The 19,655-nt window shown below is 37.0% G+C and overlaps 1 protein-coding gene across 1 annotated transcript in view; it reads right to left on the bottom strand.

Moving 5' to 3' along the window:
* Window positions 1-19,655, bottom strand: part of cntnap2a (contactin associated protein 2a) — a 269,259-nt gene that overhangs the window by 26,308 nt on the left and 223,296 nt on the right. Inside the window, 4 exon segments of the mRNA XM_055151264.1 lie at window positions 911-1,141; window positions 7,699-7,935; window positions 10,355-10,384; window positions 15,011-15,229. Coding sequence (XP_055007239.1) covers window positions 911-1,141; window positions 7,699-7,935; window positions 10,355-10,384; window positions 15,011-15,229 — 717 coding nt within the window.

Below are 19,655 nucleotides of genomic sequence, written 5' to 3'. Positions count from 1 at the left end.
CTGAACCTTGTTGGCTAGATTGAGCTATAATAAATTAAAAAAGCAAAAAAAAAAAAAAAAAAACCCTGCAAAATATGAATACAATTTGAACAAAGCATCCAGTGGTTATAACAATTGTGTAATATAATCAATGGATTTTTTTTGTAACTGTTGTATTTGAAAGACAATTCAGTACAATTCATTTTAAAAAAATATAAATTTTTTTACAGTTTGTCTATAGGTTTGCCCTTTTTTGCAGAATTTTCCTTGTTAAAGCAGACCTATTACACAAAATCAACTTTTTAGAGTTTTTAACTATAATGTAATAATCGTTTTCCCCACCATTTACTCACCTAAAGTCATATATGGAGTGATTCATGCACATCTGAGCAGTCTTTAATAGCTTATTTTCAACACGTCAATTCACCTCTACTGGCATACGCCCTCCACTCTGTACATACATCTTTCTTCAGTTTTATTTTCTGAGTCTATGATACGCGCAGGATTAAGCAGCATCGCGTAGTCATTGTGGTATAAATGAAAAAAAAAAAATCTGTGGCTCCTAGCGTGATGTGCAGCTATCCATCGGGGGTGCTGACAACTTTACTGGTCTTTGCTGTGTTGAAGTTTACAGTGATGTCAGCTCCCATTGGGCAATGCAGTTTTGTTTGTTGTTTTAGATGATTATTGCTATTTAAAATGTGCAAATTATAACATAACTGGTGTCATAGATTACAACTATATAGCAGACATAACCACCATATATCTTCTTTAAAACCTGCAGAGGTGTGAACAGTCAGAAAGAAATCAGATTACTCACATTAGATGAAACTGTTTACATGACATTTCTATCATCGATAACTCCAGAAATCAGATGATGTTCAGATTTTTGGTGTGTGTGTCAACATAGCCACTGATCTGTTTCTCTCACCATTGTGCCTCAGCAGCAGGGCCAGGTAGTCGTGAGTCTTGGCACTAACGTAGAGCAGAACTGCGGGGGAGTTGGAGGTGCTGAAGCTCAGGCTGACCTCCTCCCTGGTCAAGTTCACCTCCTGAGGCCAGAGCTGGTGGGACTGTAGTCTGGAGTCTCTGCTGGTCAACACAGGCTCAGGGGCCAAGCTGTACCTCACCAGAGTGCCTGCCTCGAAGAAGCCACCAATGTCTGAACAAGGAAGAAAAAACACAGTCAGGCAAAGCGGATTTAAAACTTTCTAACACAAATAGACCATCACTGAAAAATGTAAACATGTTAAAGATGCACTATGTAAGTTTTTGGAACACTCCATGCTTGTCTCCATGAAGATGTTGTTGCTTTGCCTCAGGTTTTACAGTATCTGTTGTATTTATGAAACTCCATTGTGACTGTGAGTGGGCTTGCCGTTCCACAGATCTGCACTGAATAACATCTGCAGGAAGACAAGAAAAGTTACTTAGTGCAACTTTCAAAGACTGTAAAAAAAAAAGTACTAAAATATAGGATAGAAATAGGCACTAGACCAACACGCGCAGCTTTGTAATCATGTAACAGAAAATAAACCATCCGTAACAAATTTCAGTTATCACTTCTTTGTGTTTAGTGTTTCCTGTAAAGACCTGCCGCATCAAATTAGCTTGTCCATTAGGTTTTGCTTTACATATTAATTAAGCAACTCACAACTTAAATAATAATGCTTAGGGGGAAACAGGGTGGAAACATGTCAAAACAGCAAAATTGTCCAGTTTGCCTCGAAAAATGTTTATGTGAGCGAACTAAGAATAAGTTTCAAATAGATTCAAATAACCTGCTGTGAAGAGGAGAGTGGCTGTATTATCTATAAAGCCATACTCTAATGCTTTCTTTAAATATGAATGTACTGGCTATTGTACAAGCATCGCACCAGGTGGTACACTTATTCTTGCTTATAAATAGTATTTTAAAATGTCACTTTTCTAGCTGCTTGCTTTGGGCTACATCGATGAGCCTGATCTATTGTAAAGCAGAAATATGCAGTTTACTTGAGAACTATGCACCCTAAACAGCGCAAAAACATAATGAGATGCCCCATTGACCAGAAGTTATTGCTTGATGCCTTGGGCTGCTAAACCATATCAAGTATACAGGCTTGAGAAATGAATGAAAACCAACACATATATAGGCTTAAAGGATAAGCAGAGGTATAGAAACATTAACATAAACCAAAGGAAAAATGCTGCTGAATAACTGAAAGGGCCCATATTACACTATTTTCTGATCTATGTTATGTTGTTTCCTCATCGAAAACAAATCTGGAGTTGTGTTTTGTTTCATTCAAACATGTTTAACTAACACACACTCTATTCTACCTTGATGGCATGTGGTAATACAGGAAGTGCTCCTCTATGCTTTTAAAATCCATACACTTTCACTAGAATCATGTGGATGCTTTCAGCCCCGGAACTGCCAATTTCTACTGAATTAAAGGTAAAAGGTAGCTATTAACTTGAAAACCACTGCTTCATGACATCATAAAGTGGAACAGAGCATTTTTAACTAATAACAAAGGGTTAATGAAACGTGTGAATGAAACAAAACACAACCCAAGGTATGTTTTTGAAGAGGTAACAACATTCGAACATGGATTAAAGCTCACAAAAGTTACTTTTGCATAACACAGGCCCTTTAAACAACAGACATTTTGGTGGGTGTAAAGCTGTGCAAGTTTATCACATTAACACAACTAATGATATCTTTATTCGTCCTGGAGCCTTATTGAATCTCCTAATCAAGTGTTAAATGGCACAGACCCGATTTTCGCTCCTCTCTTAAGCCCTTCGTCTGTATCCAAATGTGCATGCTTGCCAGTTACAGGGAGACCAAGCACAATGTCCATGAAATTAAAATAAATACTCAGACAAAGTGGAGAGTCCAAGGTTATGTGTGTAAATGCAGTGATGCAGCGCTAACCCGATACTTACTTTCCATTATAAACACACTCCAGCTCACCTACTCAACCGAACAACAACCAACAACAGGGAGAGAGGCAACAGGGTTTTACAGTGATCTATACATAACCACATTCAACCTTATGTAACAGATAATTAAAAGAGAGAGTTAATAGATAACCTCAGAGCCATTTCCATCTTTGTACTGTATCCTCACTCTACCTTTGTCATGCTATATAGCCTTGATAGTTTATATTAAGTATATTTTATTGTACCTGTACGTATACATTCTGTATATTTGTGATTTATTTGTCTTAAATTAACTCTTTACTGCTTTAGATGTATAGTATATTTTGTATTTGAATTACTATGTCTTTTTTCTCCTTGTTATTATATTGTAATGTGTAACTATGAGCTATACCGTGGCCAAATAATTTCCATGGTGGATCAATAAAATTTGTTTCAGTCTAAGTTTAAGTTTAAAAAGAACAGTAAATCAGAAAATGGGATTTAAAGGGCCCATATTACATTGTTTTCTGATCTATGTTATAATGTTTCTTCATCAAAAACGTACCTGGAATTGTGTTTGGTTTCATTCACACATGTTTAACACACAAACTCATAACAGTCAATTTTGCGTAATATAGGGCCTAAAAGTTATCGCAATCCTCAAAGAAATTGTACAGCAGATGGCGCTGTTGTCCTCCTGCTAGTTGAAGGAAAACTATATCATATCTCCCTTGACCCCTGTAAAGAGGACAACAATAACAGTTACTCAACTTAGACTTCAAGAGAATAAATAACAGTTATTACATCTAATTCAAGACCATTTACCACATCACTTCCTCTCTCTTTAAAATACCTTTGCAGTCATCATGAAAGTAGCACGCTGTAATCTCTCCATCTTTCTACCATAACCTCTTTGTTTTGGGTCTATTCAAACTGTGGACCACATTCTAGCCTTTTTCAGCCTTTCTCTCTCCTGCTGTGAAAACAAGCCCTGAGCTCCACACATATGCGCTCATGTCTGGAAGCCAAAAGAGTCAATGAGAAAATTCAGCTTGGGGGCTTACGCTAGCTTTGGAGTTCTTGTATTTTGACGTGAGCAAGATTTTTAAGCTGTGAATTCTCTCAAACAGCTCCAACAGGTGTGAGCTTTGCATGTTTATAGATGTTGGAGCAAGTGCGTGTGACCCTAGAGGGCAAAAGAAAGACAGTGTAATAATAATACTACAGAGGCATCCCCTGAGCTGTGCGTAAATATGGATACAATGGAAATGTACGGGGCAATTATAGCAGCTTCATGCATTTTTCACTCACTGAGAGGAGGAGAGGACAGGGGAAGATTAAATGCAGAGAAGATGTGATTTTGAGGAGGGCAATAGGGACGTAGAGAAGAGAAACATGGCTAAAATTGTAATGAAAGCATTAATATTAGAGTGAGGCAGAGGTTGTGCAAACAAATACACAAATGGCCTCTTTGTGAATTGCTGAGGAATGAGATATGTTCATTTAAGTGACTTCAGAAAAGCAGGAACAAAGGTGAGTTCAGAAGAAAGGGGATGACTACACTTTTTTGTATCAATGAAGTGTTCTGTGTACACAAACATAAAGCAAAAGAGGGAATAATGAACTAACCATTGGTTCTTGTCAGTAGTGACAGGAGAATGAAGTTGTAAGAATGAATTAGGGATGCTCCGATACAGGAAATTTGTCTGGATCGGATATCAGTCCCGTGGTATCGGCTAAGATGATATCCTTTAATCTTATGTAAAAACTGGCTATTTGCAGGCTGATGTAGATCTGTAAGCTTAATTACAGCATAAATAACAATTACATAACACAATTGAATCAAATGTGTAATCATTTTTTGGGGAAAACAGTTAGTCTCAATCCCTACACTAATATCGGTTAATACAGGGGTGAGCAAACTACGGCCTGCCGAACTTCAATAATAGTAATAATAATTTTTCAATGTTTTAAAAAGTCATTTCAATAAATAGTAAATACCGTGAGACTTTAAAGACAGATATTTTGTTGTAATGCTTTGTAATAATTTTGGGGATATGGGATATGTTTTATATATCCCATGTTTTTTTTTCTCTTATGAGGTGGATTACCAAAAAACGTCTGGTCTGGCCCTTCCATCAAATTTTAGAACCCTTTGTGGCCCACGAGTCAAAATGTTTGCCCACCCCTGGGTTAATATCTGGCATCGTTGGATATTTAAATGCATCCCATGTAAAGCTGAACAATAAAATCCCAATCCAAAACAAAGTTTATCCCGCCAAATTATTCAAATCATTAATCAAAAGGAATCAATTGTATGATGTTCACCTTGTTCAAATCACTGTTCAGATAATCCAGCTTCCAGTTCTAATAAAAATCTTAATGCTTCAGCACAACTAAAAATAAACAACATAACTACCCAGTGGCCGGTGGTTGAGTCCCAGTGCATGCTCCTGTATGTGTGGATGTGGTGTGTGCATGATTAGTGGCGGTTGGTGTAGCAGCTGTGGTTACAGAAATAGTTACCGTTTTGAGTGTCCTTATACTGTATAAATCAAATACTATTTTTATTACTACATAAGTATGACTTAAATTGTACAGACTTGTAAAAAGTATTTGTATATGCTCAAATTCTACTTACATCTGTACCATTATAGAACATACCAGATGTATTAGAAGTGGTGAAATTATTGTTTAAACAAAGTCACAAAAGCATCATATCTAGAATTTATATTAGTTGAATTACATTATATTATTTTATTTTTTAAACAGTTAATAAGCCATCTGACTACATCTTCCACCTTTGTCAGCGCCAATGACAGACACAAAACAATATGAGCGTGTGGCTAACCTCTGATTGTGAATCCTAAACTCCCTGATCAGCTGTGACAGCATTTAGACGAGCTATTTGTGTGTCGTAAAGTTGCTCATTACAGCCCCCACCTCCACACAAACACAGAGCGACGCAGGCCCCGTTCTTCCTGCTTTTCTGTCATCTTGTCACCCTCCTGCTCACGGCGCCCAGAAAAGCCACGATCTGCTTTGGGAAACAAATGAATTCACGTGTCGCAGATAAACCCTCGAACTGTGAAAGCAAAGACTCACCCACCCATGGAATACACCAAAGAAGAGGTCTGTCTTGGTTTGTTTGTTTAATGTCTTATAGTGCGGTGATGACTAAAGAGGTAGATATTTCAAGTTCGAAATAATGTCACTAACATTTGGTTTTGTAATAGGAATTTCAGAGGTGGAAAAAAATATATGCGTATATGTCTATGTAAATTAATGCCCTCATTCATCCAGGCGTCCCAAGTTTTCCAAAGAGTAATCAACTGCACAAATGGCCTCTCAAAAATGCACTGTTTTGTCTTGAATATTCCACAGTATGGCATTAAATTAATCTCCACAGAGACAAGCAAATGCCAAGTTACAAGTCATATTTGTGTAGAGAAACTCACAGTAAGAAAGCATGTTGAAACATTCCAGGCAAAGCAAGACCCACCAACAGAAGAGTTACACAGAGCCCCTTTAAATGCAGTTGGCCACTTTTTTGAATGTTTGTTACTAAGCCTTTTAACAAAAAACACCACAGTAACAAGCAACTGTATTCACTTGTTGACAGAAATACATATTGATTGCTTCTACTTGAGTATTATTCTTCAGAAATAGCATGTATAGTTTTTTTGATGTATCCTCCTTTGCTTGTGAGCTGTCAGTGGCAGTGTTCCTTTGGTTTGTCCCAATCTGATCTCAGTTTACAGTCTGCAGAGTAGCACGAGCTTTAGTATTCAGCAGGTGTCCTCTACAGTCAGGCAGGATCGTGGGTAAGCACAAAATCAAACGCAATCGATGTCTTTTATCATAAGCCCAAACACTTTTAACGCTGCCCGCTCAACTGAACAGGAAGCGAGAACAATCAGAGAACTCGGGCACAAAAATACTTGTAAAAGGTGCAGCATTGAAACACAACTGCTCTGACTATATTTGACTGCTGTAGAATTTTAAGCTTAAGAGGGACTGTGAGATGAAAAGACTCGACAGGTAAAAACAAATGTCACTTTAAAGTAATCTCGTGGTAGAGTGTTGAATCGGAAAATCAATTTCATATTTCTCACCAAAAGTCTGAGAAAAGCACACACTAATTTATGATTGGAAAATGCAAACAGAATATACGATAAAGTCTAACAACTGAAGCTTTACAGAGTGGACAAAAATAGCAATGCTGGTACAAGTTGAGTTAAACCAGTTTTATGTAAAGATATTAACGCATGGTATGAAATAAATATTAACATAAATAAACTGTACATTGATGCCATGCTGATTAACAGTTTCAACCAAAATATTACATCTTTTGAAATGTGCTTAAAATGTTGCTTATAACAGGAAGTTGAAACTCATGAATTGTTACTGCAACCTCTACCAAAGCTATTACAGCTGTAGTATTTGTGTGTAAGTTGGCTCTTTGGCAGATCAGACAAACACCATCAACATAGTGAATTTGAAAAATATTTGATCTAATAAAAATGATAATATATCATGACAAATCAATTCTAAAACAAACATGAACACAAGGCTAGTCTTTCTGTTAAATATTCCACTATAAATTCACTATTCAGTATAAATCAGAGAGGGTGATTCTTGGTTACTGCACTGCAAGCTCCATCTGCTGGAACTGTTTGAGAGATGAATTTAGGAGACAATATTCCCTAGTAGTACATAAAGTCTTTCACACTCACATTTTAGCTCCACTTGATCAACATCCCTGTATATTATCTGCACTTTATTATGTTCAACTACCAATAATCTCACCTTTAGTACAGAAGGGCCCATCGTAGGCCGTCTTGGAGCAGTCGCACAGGTACCCGTTGTACTTCTCCACACACTTCCCTCCGTTGCGGCAGTACATCCCATAACTGGTGCAGTGTCCTTGGCAACCCGGTTTGACCCCCGGCGTGACCTTTGCCCTGTCCTCCAGGTCCAGCGTTATCCCGTTCATTCTAAGCCCCCGTATGCAACCCAGGAAGCCCCTCTGGCCCCCTGCGGCACCTGAAAGAAGATAAAGCAGAATATCAGCGCATCGGAAAGTCATATGGGCTATAAGATAAAGTCAGGGACAGCAAAGTCATTGTCACTTGTAATCTTTTTGGTTAATGCCTCGAGGAAGACACCACTGTAATAGCTCTAACTGCACCACTGTTCTTGAGTCAACCTTCAACTTGTTAAACTTTTTTTCCCCGCTAATTACACCTCCTAATGAAGTAGCGTATGGTATGTAGAGGAGCAAGCACGCGTGTAAATGACATATAAGGGGATAGATGCCGCACATGGCCTATACTTGATTGTAATGAGTCAATATGGGTATTACGCTGTAGCCTTGGGGTGTCGATTGGCGTTCCTCTAAAGTGCTTTCACCGTCATTCTGGCCCTGCACCATTACGGTCTAACTACCCATTAACGTGGACAGACTCAGGGCGTAAAATAGATTAATGTCCGCCGAAATGACTTCTGCAATAAACATACGCATAAACACACCCCCACAGGTATAGATTTTGATGCGAGGACATTGAGCGGAGCTGCAAATACAGTTATTCCCATGGACAATCTGATTAAACATCTTAGTTACTCAAACCTTTTAATTGCATTCTTCAGAGTCCATTTACGTTCATTTGTCAGCAATATGTGACGTTAATAGCTTTCGTTAAAGAGCTCCACAGTCACAGCCTTTGTTGTTAGCTTAGCATTAAAGGCGTGACCTTAATATAGCAGATAATATGCACTTCACTCCTGCCAATAATTTAATTGTGTATATGGAGACCCAGCTGAGGTTTCTTGTGCTTGCTCCCACTTCTCAGCCCCATAAAGATTTTCGGAGAGTGGCTAATTAATCTATTTTGTCGTGCTGATTGGATGGAGGTTTGTGCCACCTGTTTACTTAGGTCTAAATCAGAGTTAGATTACACAGACAGCCGGCCTGGAGCTCTGTGGAGACGGAGATGGACACCTGCACATAAACATGCTCAGTCTATAAGTATAGGGGAATTTTACATTACATGACATTTATAATTACAGTAGAAATACAGTGTAAACAACAATATAAATCCGTATGTCTTAAGTCTGCAAGAGGACCGTCGACTGAAACTTGGAGGTCCAGGAGAAGAAAGCTCACATGGGGCCCACCTCTAATATAAATTAAAAGGCAGAGGTTCAAATTCTGGGCCCCTAAGACCCTGGGGCCTGGGACAACCATATCTTTGTCCCACCTAACTGCTCCCCTAGTCTAAACTGACAACATTTTTGACCACGAATTGTTATTGTTTGGCCTGAAATGTTTCACAGTATTACAGGAAACTCATCTATCTGAATGGAGACAGGCATTTGTGTTTTCACCGATTTCCTTTTTAAAATAAAATGACCCGTAACTGCATAAATGCAAGATAGAGAAAGTTTAATGCCATACGGTGTAGGTCTGCTTGATTATGGAAAAAATCATTATCACAATTATTTTGGTCAATATAGAAATAGTGACACGATGGATTTATTTAAACAAAATTATTAAAACAAAGCAAAACACTTTGTTACTGATAATTTACGCACAACTTTCAAATAGAAAATGAATATAGGCTACAAAAATGCACCTTAGAGCAGTTTTACGATGTATAAAACAAAATGAATAAAATATGCTTGAACATGAAATAAGGCAGAGAAAAACATAAATGTATCAAGGATAAATTATATCCAACTGTTCTACAATCTCTACATTTAAAAATAAAATAAATGTACTTGCAAGAAATCTGCTCTGTACTGTAAGCCCATGTACAACACTTCCTATTGTTTTGTTAAAGCTATAATGCCACATTAAAAGCCAGACCAACAGCTATTTAAAAGTGTGAAACGTATGGCGAACCAAGGGTAAGTTACCCTGAAATTAAGTGCTAATGAGCCACATTTAGCATTCATTACATTACACATTCACACATTAGTGCATTTATACACACAGGACATCTGCACTCACCAATTAAACCGTCCAGTTAAGTGCTGAGCTTTCAAAAAGTTAATGACACTAAATTTGACCCTGAGACCTTTGACGTGTGGATGGTGCTAATGAAAAGAATGAATATGCATAAAAAATACATAGTTTGCATTCAAATCAGGGAAAAGTGGTTCTGAATTTGAGATATTCCCCACAATTCAACCAAATTAAACCAAACCAAAACCTTGAGCAGCCAGATTGCAGTAGAACAGTATGTATTTGACAGTATCGATTTTAACTGTAAATAAAACGTATAAAATCAAGTTGAAATAGCAACATAGCATACTCAGTAACAGAAAAACCTTATTGGAGTTAACTGTAGCGTAACAACTCTAACATTTAAAATAGCTGTCTCATGAAAAGTAATATGTCGACACACTCCACATGCTGTTTATGTCTCCATCTCTTTCATTGTACTCATTAAATGTTACCTACTGTCTTGGCAGGTGATGGCGGCTGGTTTCCCTGTTGAGCACGACAAAACATGCAGAGGTGTTGATCCACAAAGACAAAAGCATGCAGAAATAAATAAACACAAGATTATGCAGCGGTGAGTAAACAAAAGTGAAGACATGCAAAACGATAAAACATCACAGGCTGCAAAATAAGGTCAGTTAACACTTTGAAACAGAGTATTATACTGTATCTTTTGAATGGAAATTAATCAAAGTCATATACTATAGGAAGCAATTGACAGTTTAAAGGTGCTATATTACCTGAAATTGACTCTTGTGAGCTTTAAGCCATGTTATGATGCAGTTGCCTTGTCAAAAATATACCTGGAGTTGTGTTTTATTTAATTCACAGAAGTCTGAGTAATCCTGAATTATTAGTCTAGCTGCATCTCCAAAGCTCAAAATGTTCTGTTCCTTGTGATGTCATGAAGTGGCAGTTTTCAAGTTAGAAGGAACTTTTTACAGTGACAGTGTGACAGTGTTTTAAAACACAGTGGAGCACGTATTATCACATGACATTAGAAGATGGAACAGAGTGTTTTTTGTTTTTTTTCTCAGTTTGAAAAACCATCCCAGCATATATATGTGTGAATAAACAGAACACAACACTAGGTTTTTGATAAGGAAACAACATTATATATAGATCAGAAAATAGCGTAATATGGGACCTTAAAAATGCAGAATGTTCAAAATTGTGTTTAAACCAGGCCAAATATTGGTTGGTTGGTTGGTATTAGCCAACTTTCTCTTGAGTTTTCATTTTATGATATTCTGAGGCTAATGCCAAATCCCCATTAAAATCACATTTTGTTCCACTTAACTTTTCCCTCTAATCTCCACCATTCTCCAAATTACAATGTATTTGTTTACAAACTTTTAAAAGGTTATTACAAAGCGATGGTGCGGATTACAAGCATTATGGTATGGAAGACTCATGTATGAAGCAGACTTAACAACATGAGGACTGATGGTATAACATTTACTCGGAAGGCGATTAGAGTAAACGAGGCACTGTGCAGTAAACACAAAAGCAATCACCAGCTTGATAAAGGCCATATTGATTGAGGCACAGACAAGTGGATGATACAGAGAGTCTTATGACAACAAGGTAAGCCAAAATACCGCTCCCCGTTCACACCCCTGTAGAGTATGTTATGTGAAATCTACAAGCGGTGTTGTTCAAAGAGGTAATTTCGAGGGCTAGTTTATTTTCCCCTGCGTCTCTTCTCTGTCAGGTATTACAAACAAAGATGAATTCAAAGTTGTATTCCTTGTTATGTTTCTGGGCCACTGTTTCTTGTTCTCGTAGCATTGCCTTCAAACAACTGCATCAATATCAATCAGGAGGAAGTTGGAACAGAGGCACAAGATGGTGGATTATAAGAAAAATACATACAAAAAGATGTTTAGTTTGTGTACAAGGCTGATTTTACATCCAGCCCTTAAAGGTACATTGTGTAACTTTTCTGGTGGAGGGTCCATCAAATGCTTTTCTTCATGCAGATGTTAGTGCTTTGTCACAGAATGATATAAAACCTTCAATGTCATACATCCCCATAGAAACAAGCAGGTGACGAACTCTTCACTAGAAAAGTTAAACAATGCACCTGGTGTCATTTGTTTTTGTGGAAAACTGTTGAAAATGTAACTCCTTTTGTAAAAATATAATAGAACTAAAGTATTCAGTGCTGATTTTTCTTTCTTCACTTTATTTTTTAGTATACCCCCAGAAGGTCTAAAGTAAATGTGATACATATCTGTGTAGGATTAGTCTTGTTACAGAGAAAAAGGCAATTACAAAATGCTGGCCGAAAATGATGCAGGTTGTTAGGCAAATCAGAACAACGGAAATGATGACTTTCAACCAATCAATTTACAATGGCACAAGGGAGAAAAATACTGGAAAAGATGGGACTGTTTTACACAATCCATGGACAGAGATAATTATGACTGTTTGGTGTGGAACTTTCTTAAAAATAAAGTTACAGAAAACTCCTGTAACTCCTCCAGTAACTCAGCAAACCTAACTCTAAAATCTTCTTCTGAAAATAGTGGCAAGTAATGATATTAAAGGTGCACTGTGTAACATTTCTGGATAAGAGTCTGCCATCTACTTGTCTCCTTGGAGAAGTTGTTGCTTTGTTTGGAATGTCCCGGCGTGGCATTAAAATCTATCCATCTTGCATTTACTCAGTAACATGGGTCTTTATTGGCTTGACTTAAAAACTCTCTACAGATCTGACATGTAACTTGGCACTGTGGTGTCACCTGCTGTCTCCGTAGAGATAAATAAGTGTAATTCCATACTGTGGAACATTCCAGATTGTATCTCCATGTAGAGAAGCAACTGCAGGACCCTCTATCAGAAAAATTACACCGTGCACCTTTAAATGTCTCTACTTTATTAGATAAGCATAAAATATTAACTACAGCCACATTGGGCCAGTAAAGGGTCAAAACAACAACATGATGCCTAGGTTTTTCATCTGTCTTCAACAAAATAGATTACAATGTTTGTTTGTGCATACCATTTTATTTTATTTGTTTTTCTTGATCATATCTTATATTTACTGTTATTATTCATTGTTAGTTTTATGTTGCACCGTAACACCAAAGCAAGTGAATTCTGTTTCAGAGAGTGGCAATAAAAGTTATTCTGATTTAGCATAACTATAGTTAGAAATTACAAATAACAAAATTGAGATGCCAGAATAACAATCAAACACAAAATATAATACTAGTACTATAGGCATCATGATAGAAATTTACTATATCTATTTTGCACTATTTTCTCCTTACTGCCTCTTGTACATAGCTGATAAATATTTGTAATCTATTCTATAATCTATTCTACTATATTTTTTTTATTTTTACTTGTAGATATACATTTATATAATTATGGCTCATTTGAAACCAGTCTCTTGTTTTCTTATTTTTGCTGCTTATTTAATATGACCATTTATATTTTTGCTCTTTGTCATTATGATTATAGTGATGTTTGAGCTATTGTGTCCAAATAATTTCCCTTGTAGATGAATAAAGTTTGTCTAAGTCTAACTATCATGGTGCGACTAATGCTGTACTCTTTATTGTTAATATAAAATGCACCCGCCATTTTTCCAGTTGGTGAGCTATTGCGTGTCACATTGTAATTTATTTCCAAATACTTTCTGGGCGTGGATTATTCAGGGATTATAGATCAGATATAAGTCGTCCTTGTCGCCACTTTGACACTAGCACTGTTGTTGGATTGAATAAGCGCACGCACACACAGTCGAGCTAAGTCTTCTACAGACTTCACTCCACACAAACTACACAAAATACACAAATGCAAATGAGCTGACAGCACTATCATACCCCCATTAAGTCCTCCGCATCATCCAGCAGCACTGACACTCGACTCAGCCCTCGCACTAAATAAAGCCGCAAAAATACATGCTGGGGTTGCAAGGTTCAAATTAGCAAAATTACAAAATCATGTTACAAAACACTAAACAGAAGCCTGATTGGACTTTGGAGCAATTTCCTGTAGTCTGAAACTTTCTCCTCTAATGCGATAAGAAGAAGTCTGTGATCCGCCTCAGCACTTTCATTTATATCCTAAATCCTAAAAGCAAAAAAATATTTCATCTTAAAAGTTTGGTTCGCCACAAAAGGCTAAACAAGAGAATATCTGTGATGTTGAAGTCATGTTAGGTAGCTCTTAACACAATGAAGCCCTCTGCAACTGAGATGTGTATTCTTAGGCACTGTAATTACACTTAGCCCTGGGTGACTTTGACTTATAATTTCTTTGTTACATACTTAACTTTTTAAATTACTTGTACATCTAAAAGTGTTTTTGAAGGATCAGTCCACAATAATGTTGGTTTCCCTGGTGACAGAAGCTATAAAAATAAAATAAAAAAAGGACTTTCCACGAATCTTGTATTTCCATTTGAGTACGATTATCCTCTTGAGTACAGTTTTTGCCTTCTATATTCTGCTTTATGTAGATCCCACCCACAAAAAGATAATCCTCTTTAGTCTTTTCTCCTCTCAGTGGTCATATTGTTCTGCCTGATTGAGCATTTTCAATACAATACAAAAAGACTGTCTGATTAGTAATATGATATGGCTTCATAAATGACACTTTAAAATCCTCTTTGCACAATTATAGACTTAATCTGTGGAAAATAATTGCAGAGTTTAAGGTATTAAACATTCAGAGAAAATGACCTTGCTAAGTGAATTACGTTAGTTCAAATCGCACACTCGTAGTCTGCATAGGTGCTCATTAAAACGCAGATCAAATACAGCTAAGCATGAGCCTGTGTCAGTGTAGGCGTCTGCCCTGGATTAACATTGAGTTAATAGGCAATCACTGTAGCTAGGCGTTAAAGATTATATTTAAAACAATCTTTATTATAGATGTCTGTATCTAACTGTAGGAATACTGAAAGTTTTCTAATTAGCCTCTCACCCTAATTGCGAGGACACAGACTTCAGAGCTCCTTAATTATACTCTGTTTGTCTCTCATTCAAAGCCAGTTATTATGTTCAAATTGCAATCAAATGTGTGTACAGAGTAATTCTACCTCATAATTGTTTGGTTAATTGAATGCAGCGTATTGTGAGAGATGGTCCTTAGTCTTACCCACGTAGAGTTGGCTGAACAGCTCCAGCCTGGTGTGCCCCTGCGTCGGGGCAGAGCGGGAAACCCGGTACGTCTGGTCCAGCTGAAGCACCGCTTCTTTCACGTTTCTCTCAGCGACCACGCGATGCCATTGGTCGTCGTTGAGGGGCGTGGCCGAGTGGACGTTCAGCTCGACGGGTCCGTTTCCGACGTCGAAAGAGAAGGAGACCACTTTAGGAGCTGTGGAAAGAAGATTACATTGTTAGAATATACACAAAATATCAAGTCTTTCAGTACAGCAGTAAATGTGTACTTGCATAAAATTTTCACTTTCTTCTTTCTTTTTGATCTTTAATATAACAAGTGGTTCATATTACCAGATCTTTGACATTTTTTGCCCTGACAACATGAACATGACACCCTCAGAATCTGAGATCAGTCAGGATGAGCGGTTCGAGAGCTATGCGTAGGAAAAGACACACAGACAGACGTTCCTTGAATTAATAAATAGATTATGGTATTATGAATTGTGTGTTTGTTTTCTTTTTCACATCGGAATGAACATTTAATTATTATTGACTTCTGAAGGTAATGTCAATAAAGGGCCCATTCTGCTATTTGCTATGCTACCTACGTTATGTTGTTTTCCTCACATACCCTGAGTTCTGTGTCATTTCATTCACACGTTTAACACATAAATCCTGCATATTTAGGCTTCTCTCAAGTGGAAAACTGTTTTCCACCTTGTTATGTCTTGTGGTAATACAGGAAGTGCTTCACTGTGTTTTTGAACTCTGTGTAATTTTGATGATTTCAGCCCTGGGAACTGCCAATCTTGACTGAACACCTGTTAACTTGAAAACTACCATTACATGACATCACAAGGTGGAACAGAGCATTTTGGGCTTTGGAGACTAGACCAGTGTTTCCCAAACTTTTTTTCTGGGGACCCATATTTTCAGTCAATAGACATTACTCATAAATCACAAAATAAAGGTGGATTTCACCATTATTGAACATTAATGAGGATATTTTATTTTGTTGACTGAGTGATCGTGTCTCTCTGAACAATTAGTATTACTCAAGTTGAAAACAGTAATTGAACAAAATAGTCAATAAAATAATTACAAAAAGATTAGAAATTATACAAAACATGCCTTAACATTTCAACGTTTCTAATGAGATAGGAGCACCTGTCTGTGATTTTGTAGCTCGTTCCAGTCAGGGTGCAGGAGGAGAGCCCAACATGCATATCAGGTGCAGTATTCAGTCTGTTTCTGTGCTTTGTCTTCATTTTTGTGAACACAGAAAATCCCAATTCACACATATATGTAGTTGTGAAAGAAATAAGCATAGAAATACTGGCCCTACTGAGGACAGGGTATTCACTTGCTCTGTCATGTGTCAGAGCTGTATATTGCAGACCTACATGCAGATCGTGACAAGGTGACCCCAAAAAAAATCTCTTGCGACCCACCTGAGGATCGCGACCCAGTCTTTGAGAAACAATGGAATAGACTAATAATAAAAAGTTACTCAAACATGTGTGAATGAAACAAAACACAACTCCAGGTGTGTTCTTGAAAAGATAACAGCATTATGACAGGACATAAAGCTCTCAAGAATCAATTTTGTGTAATAAAGGACCATTAATGGGCTTGTATTTCTATTCCTTCTTTTTGGGATAAGCCAAACCAAGACATGTACAATAGGTAAAAATCCTCCAGTTAAAATAATTCTAACCAAGCCAAATTCAAGGTCTGGAGATGGGACCCTCGGTGCTGCTCCTGACAGGTTACCATAGCAGCAATAAAGGCTGGGTCAAATGCAGAGGGCACAGTTCTCAATGAGGACAATCAAGTATACTTTAACCTTAGGTGTATTGTAACAGAAAGTACAAAACTGTTTTCTTTCTCCGTGGAGCCTTTGGAGCCAGACAAGCCATGTCTATACAAGTGTAACCCTGCGAGCCTTATGTAGCTGCTGATTTCACTCTACCGAAACTTTATATTTATTTCTTGTTATGTGTGTCCGAAAACAAGAAAAGTTCTCAAAAGCCATAACTCTTTGCTCCCTCATTGCCCACACTGCAGGTAAAATGCGTTCAATTTCTAATCTAATGGCTCATTTGTTTCAAGACTGCCTGTTAGAATAGTAAAGATTTCAGCTCTGAAATACATGACTACTCAAAGCTCTGGACGCCACTAATCTTAAAAACCTGGTCAATAGATGCCAGAAATGGTTGGCTTTGCTATGCTATGTGCTCGCTTAAGAGTTGCGAGGTCAATTGCCTGCTCTAACAATCTGTATGTCTCTCCACACGCTCCATCCCCATTTCACAAACCATGCACTGCAAAATCTAAAATCTTGCAAAGTTAAAATTACTTGGGTTAAGAAAATGTGAATTTGATTTCACATTAAGTAAAATTATCTACTGTATGGAAATTTTCGTACACTGAATAGAAAAATCTTGTTACACAAACCAATGAAAAATAACCACTTTTTGCACTTAAACTTAAAAAAATAAATTAAAAAACATATTCCCCTGGTAAATAATTTTGTTTGTCAAGTCAAATTCTTTTCAGTGAGTCAAAAAAGAACTTTGCTGAATATTCCGAAATAATTTTAATGATGCAATATAATAATAAAGAAACAAGAAAAACTTTTTAGAAAACATTTTAATTCATCTGTTAATTGCAACCTTCACAACAAATATATTAACTGTATGGATTTGATCTCTCTGCTCTCTGTGTTATTTTTAAGTAGCCTATGAATGCAGTCGATACAAAAGTTGCCATGTTTGTTTAATTACCAACATGATTGTGCTGTATAATTAACAGTGGTGGAAGAAGTACTCAATTGTGTTACTTAAGTAAAAGTACAGCTACTGGAGCAAAGAAAACTCAAGTAAAAGTAACTCATGAAGCATTAAAGAGTAAAAAGTAAAAGTATTTCATGCGGATTTTGAGATTTAATAAAGCTTCAAACTGACTGATTTTGATACAGATTTGTGCTGAATTTTGTTAATCAGAAATATCGATTGCTTTTTTTTTTTTTACTGTTTGTTCAACTTTCAGTAGGTCTCACACAACAATAAAAAAAATTTTACAGTAACTGTTTCTCAAATGTAGAAGTAGTTAGAATACTATCCCCTGTAAAATATAAAGTGAAGTACAAATACCTACATACAGAAAAATCCCGCACACCGTCTTACTTGCAAACTGTGAAATTTATTAGGACAAACCGTGCAACGTTTCGGCACTAGGCCTTCGTCAGTCAAAGAAAGTCAACATATAGTGTAATAATAATACAAATAATAATATTATTATTGTATTATTATTACACTATATGTTGACTTTCTTTGTTTTTTGAATTATGGGGTTTTGTGTACACTGTTTCTTTATGACCTGTCACCCTTGGGTGCTTGCCACACCCTATTTAAGATGGCCACCTGAGCTCTCATTCTGTTTGCCTGACGAAGGCCTAGTGCCGAAACGTTGCACGGTTTGTCCTAATAAATTTCACAGTTTGCAAGTAAGACGGTGTGCGGGATTTTTCTGTATGTTCTGGGGCTGCTCCCTCTCCTCCAACGCACCCGTCTCTAGTAGTTGATGTGCGAGGCTCTCATTCTCTCAAGTACAAATACCTAAAATTTATACTTAAGTACAGTACTTTACTACTTAGCTACCTTCCACCACTGGTGGTTAAGTTTAAATATGAACATTTGGTTTTATTATAATGAAATATTTAGCCATTAACACCCTCATGTGATAAATAGATAGTACGATGATGATTTTACAAGGTCAGTCTGACTTGTATATCATGGCTTGTTTTTTTATTGGAGAAATGCTCTTTGAATGATCGCCAGCTAAATGTCAAGGAAATGTTCGGGCTATAAACTGTGAGCGCAGCGTCACCAGGAAACAATGAGGACATTTATTATTAGCAGCAGCAGAGGTCATTTACAACTGTCTCATTTAAATCCTTCTGACACTTTGTTTAATGTGGAGTCATATCAGATTTACATATATGCTGCAGTGACTAGTGATTCCAGCATTTGGGACCATAAGCATGATTTATTACAGTTTAAAAGTGCACTGTGTAACTTTTCTAGCAACCAGCTTCTGTCTCCATGGAAATATTATAGACTTACCTGGAATTTAACACAGTATTACTTTAAACATATCTATAGCATTTATTTAATTGCAGGAGTTTCTATTGCTCAAGCACACCTTTAAAAGTATATATTCTTACTGTAAGGGGGCTCGCCTCTGCACAGATCTGTCCTGCAGCTTAGCTCAGTGGCTCCATCTGCTTGTCTCCATGGACATGTATGCTTTTAATGCCATACTGTGGAAGATTCTAGACAAAACCAAGTATTTGATTTGTGAGGATTTATGTAACAACAAAATGCTCTTTCCCTAAAACATACTTAAATATTTATTATGTTATTTTGTTTCTAGTCCTTTTTTCTTAAGCTATGACCACCAAGCTAACAAAGCAATCCAGCCACAAGTGAGTGCATAGTGTGCGAAAAACAAGATCAAAAAAGGAAAAAAAACCAAAAAAACAAGTTCAAAAGTAAACCAATTTCCATAATACAACATTTTCTACACCGTCCACAAAAGAGTAAACCTGAGAGAAACAAGCAATCGGAAGTGTGCAA

The sequence above is a fragment of the Boleophthalmus pectinirostris genome, unplaced genomic scaffold, assembly GCF_026225935.1.
Source record: "Boleophthalmus pectinirostris isolate CB_2022bp ecotype Guang Dong unplaced genomic scaffold, ASM2622593v1 HiC_scaffold_15, whole genome shotgun sequence".
NCBI classification, from domain to species: domain Eukaryota; kingdom Metazoa; phylum Chordata; class Actinopteri; order Gobiiformes; family Gobiidae; genus Boleophthalmus; species Boleophthalmus pectinirostris.
This window is presented reverse-complemented; position numbering and strand designations above follow the sequence as displayed.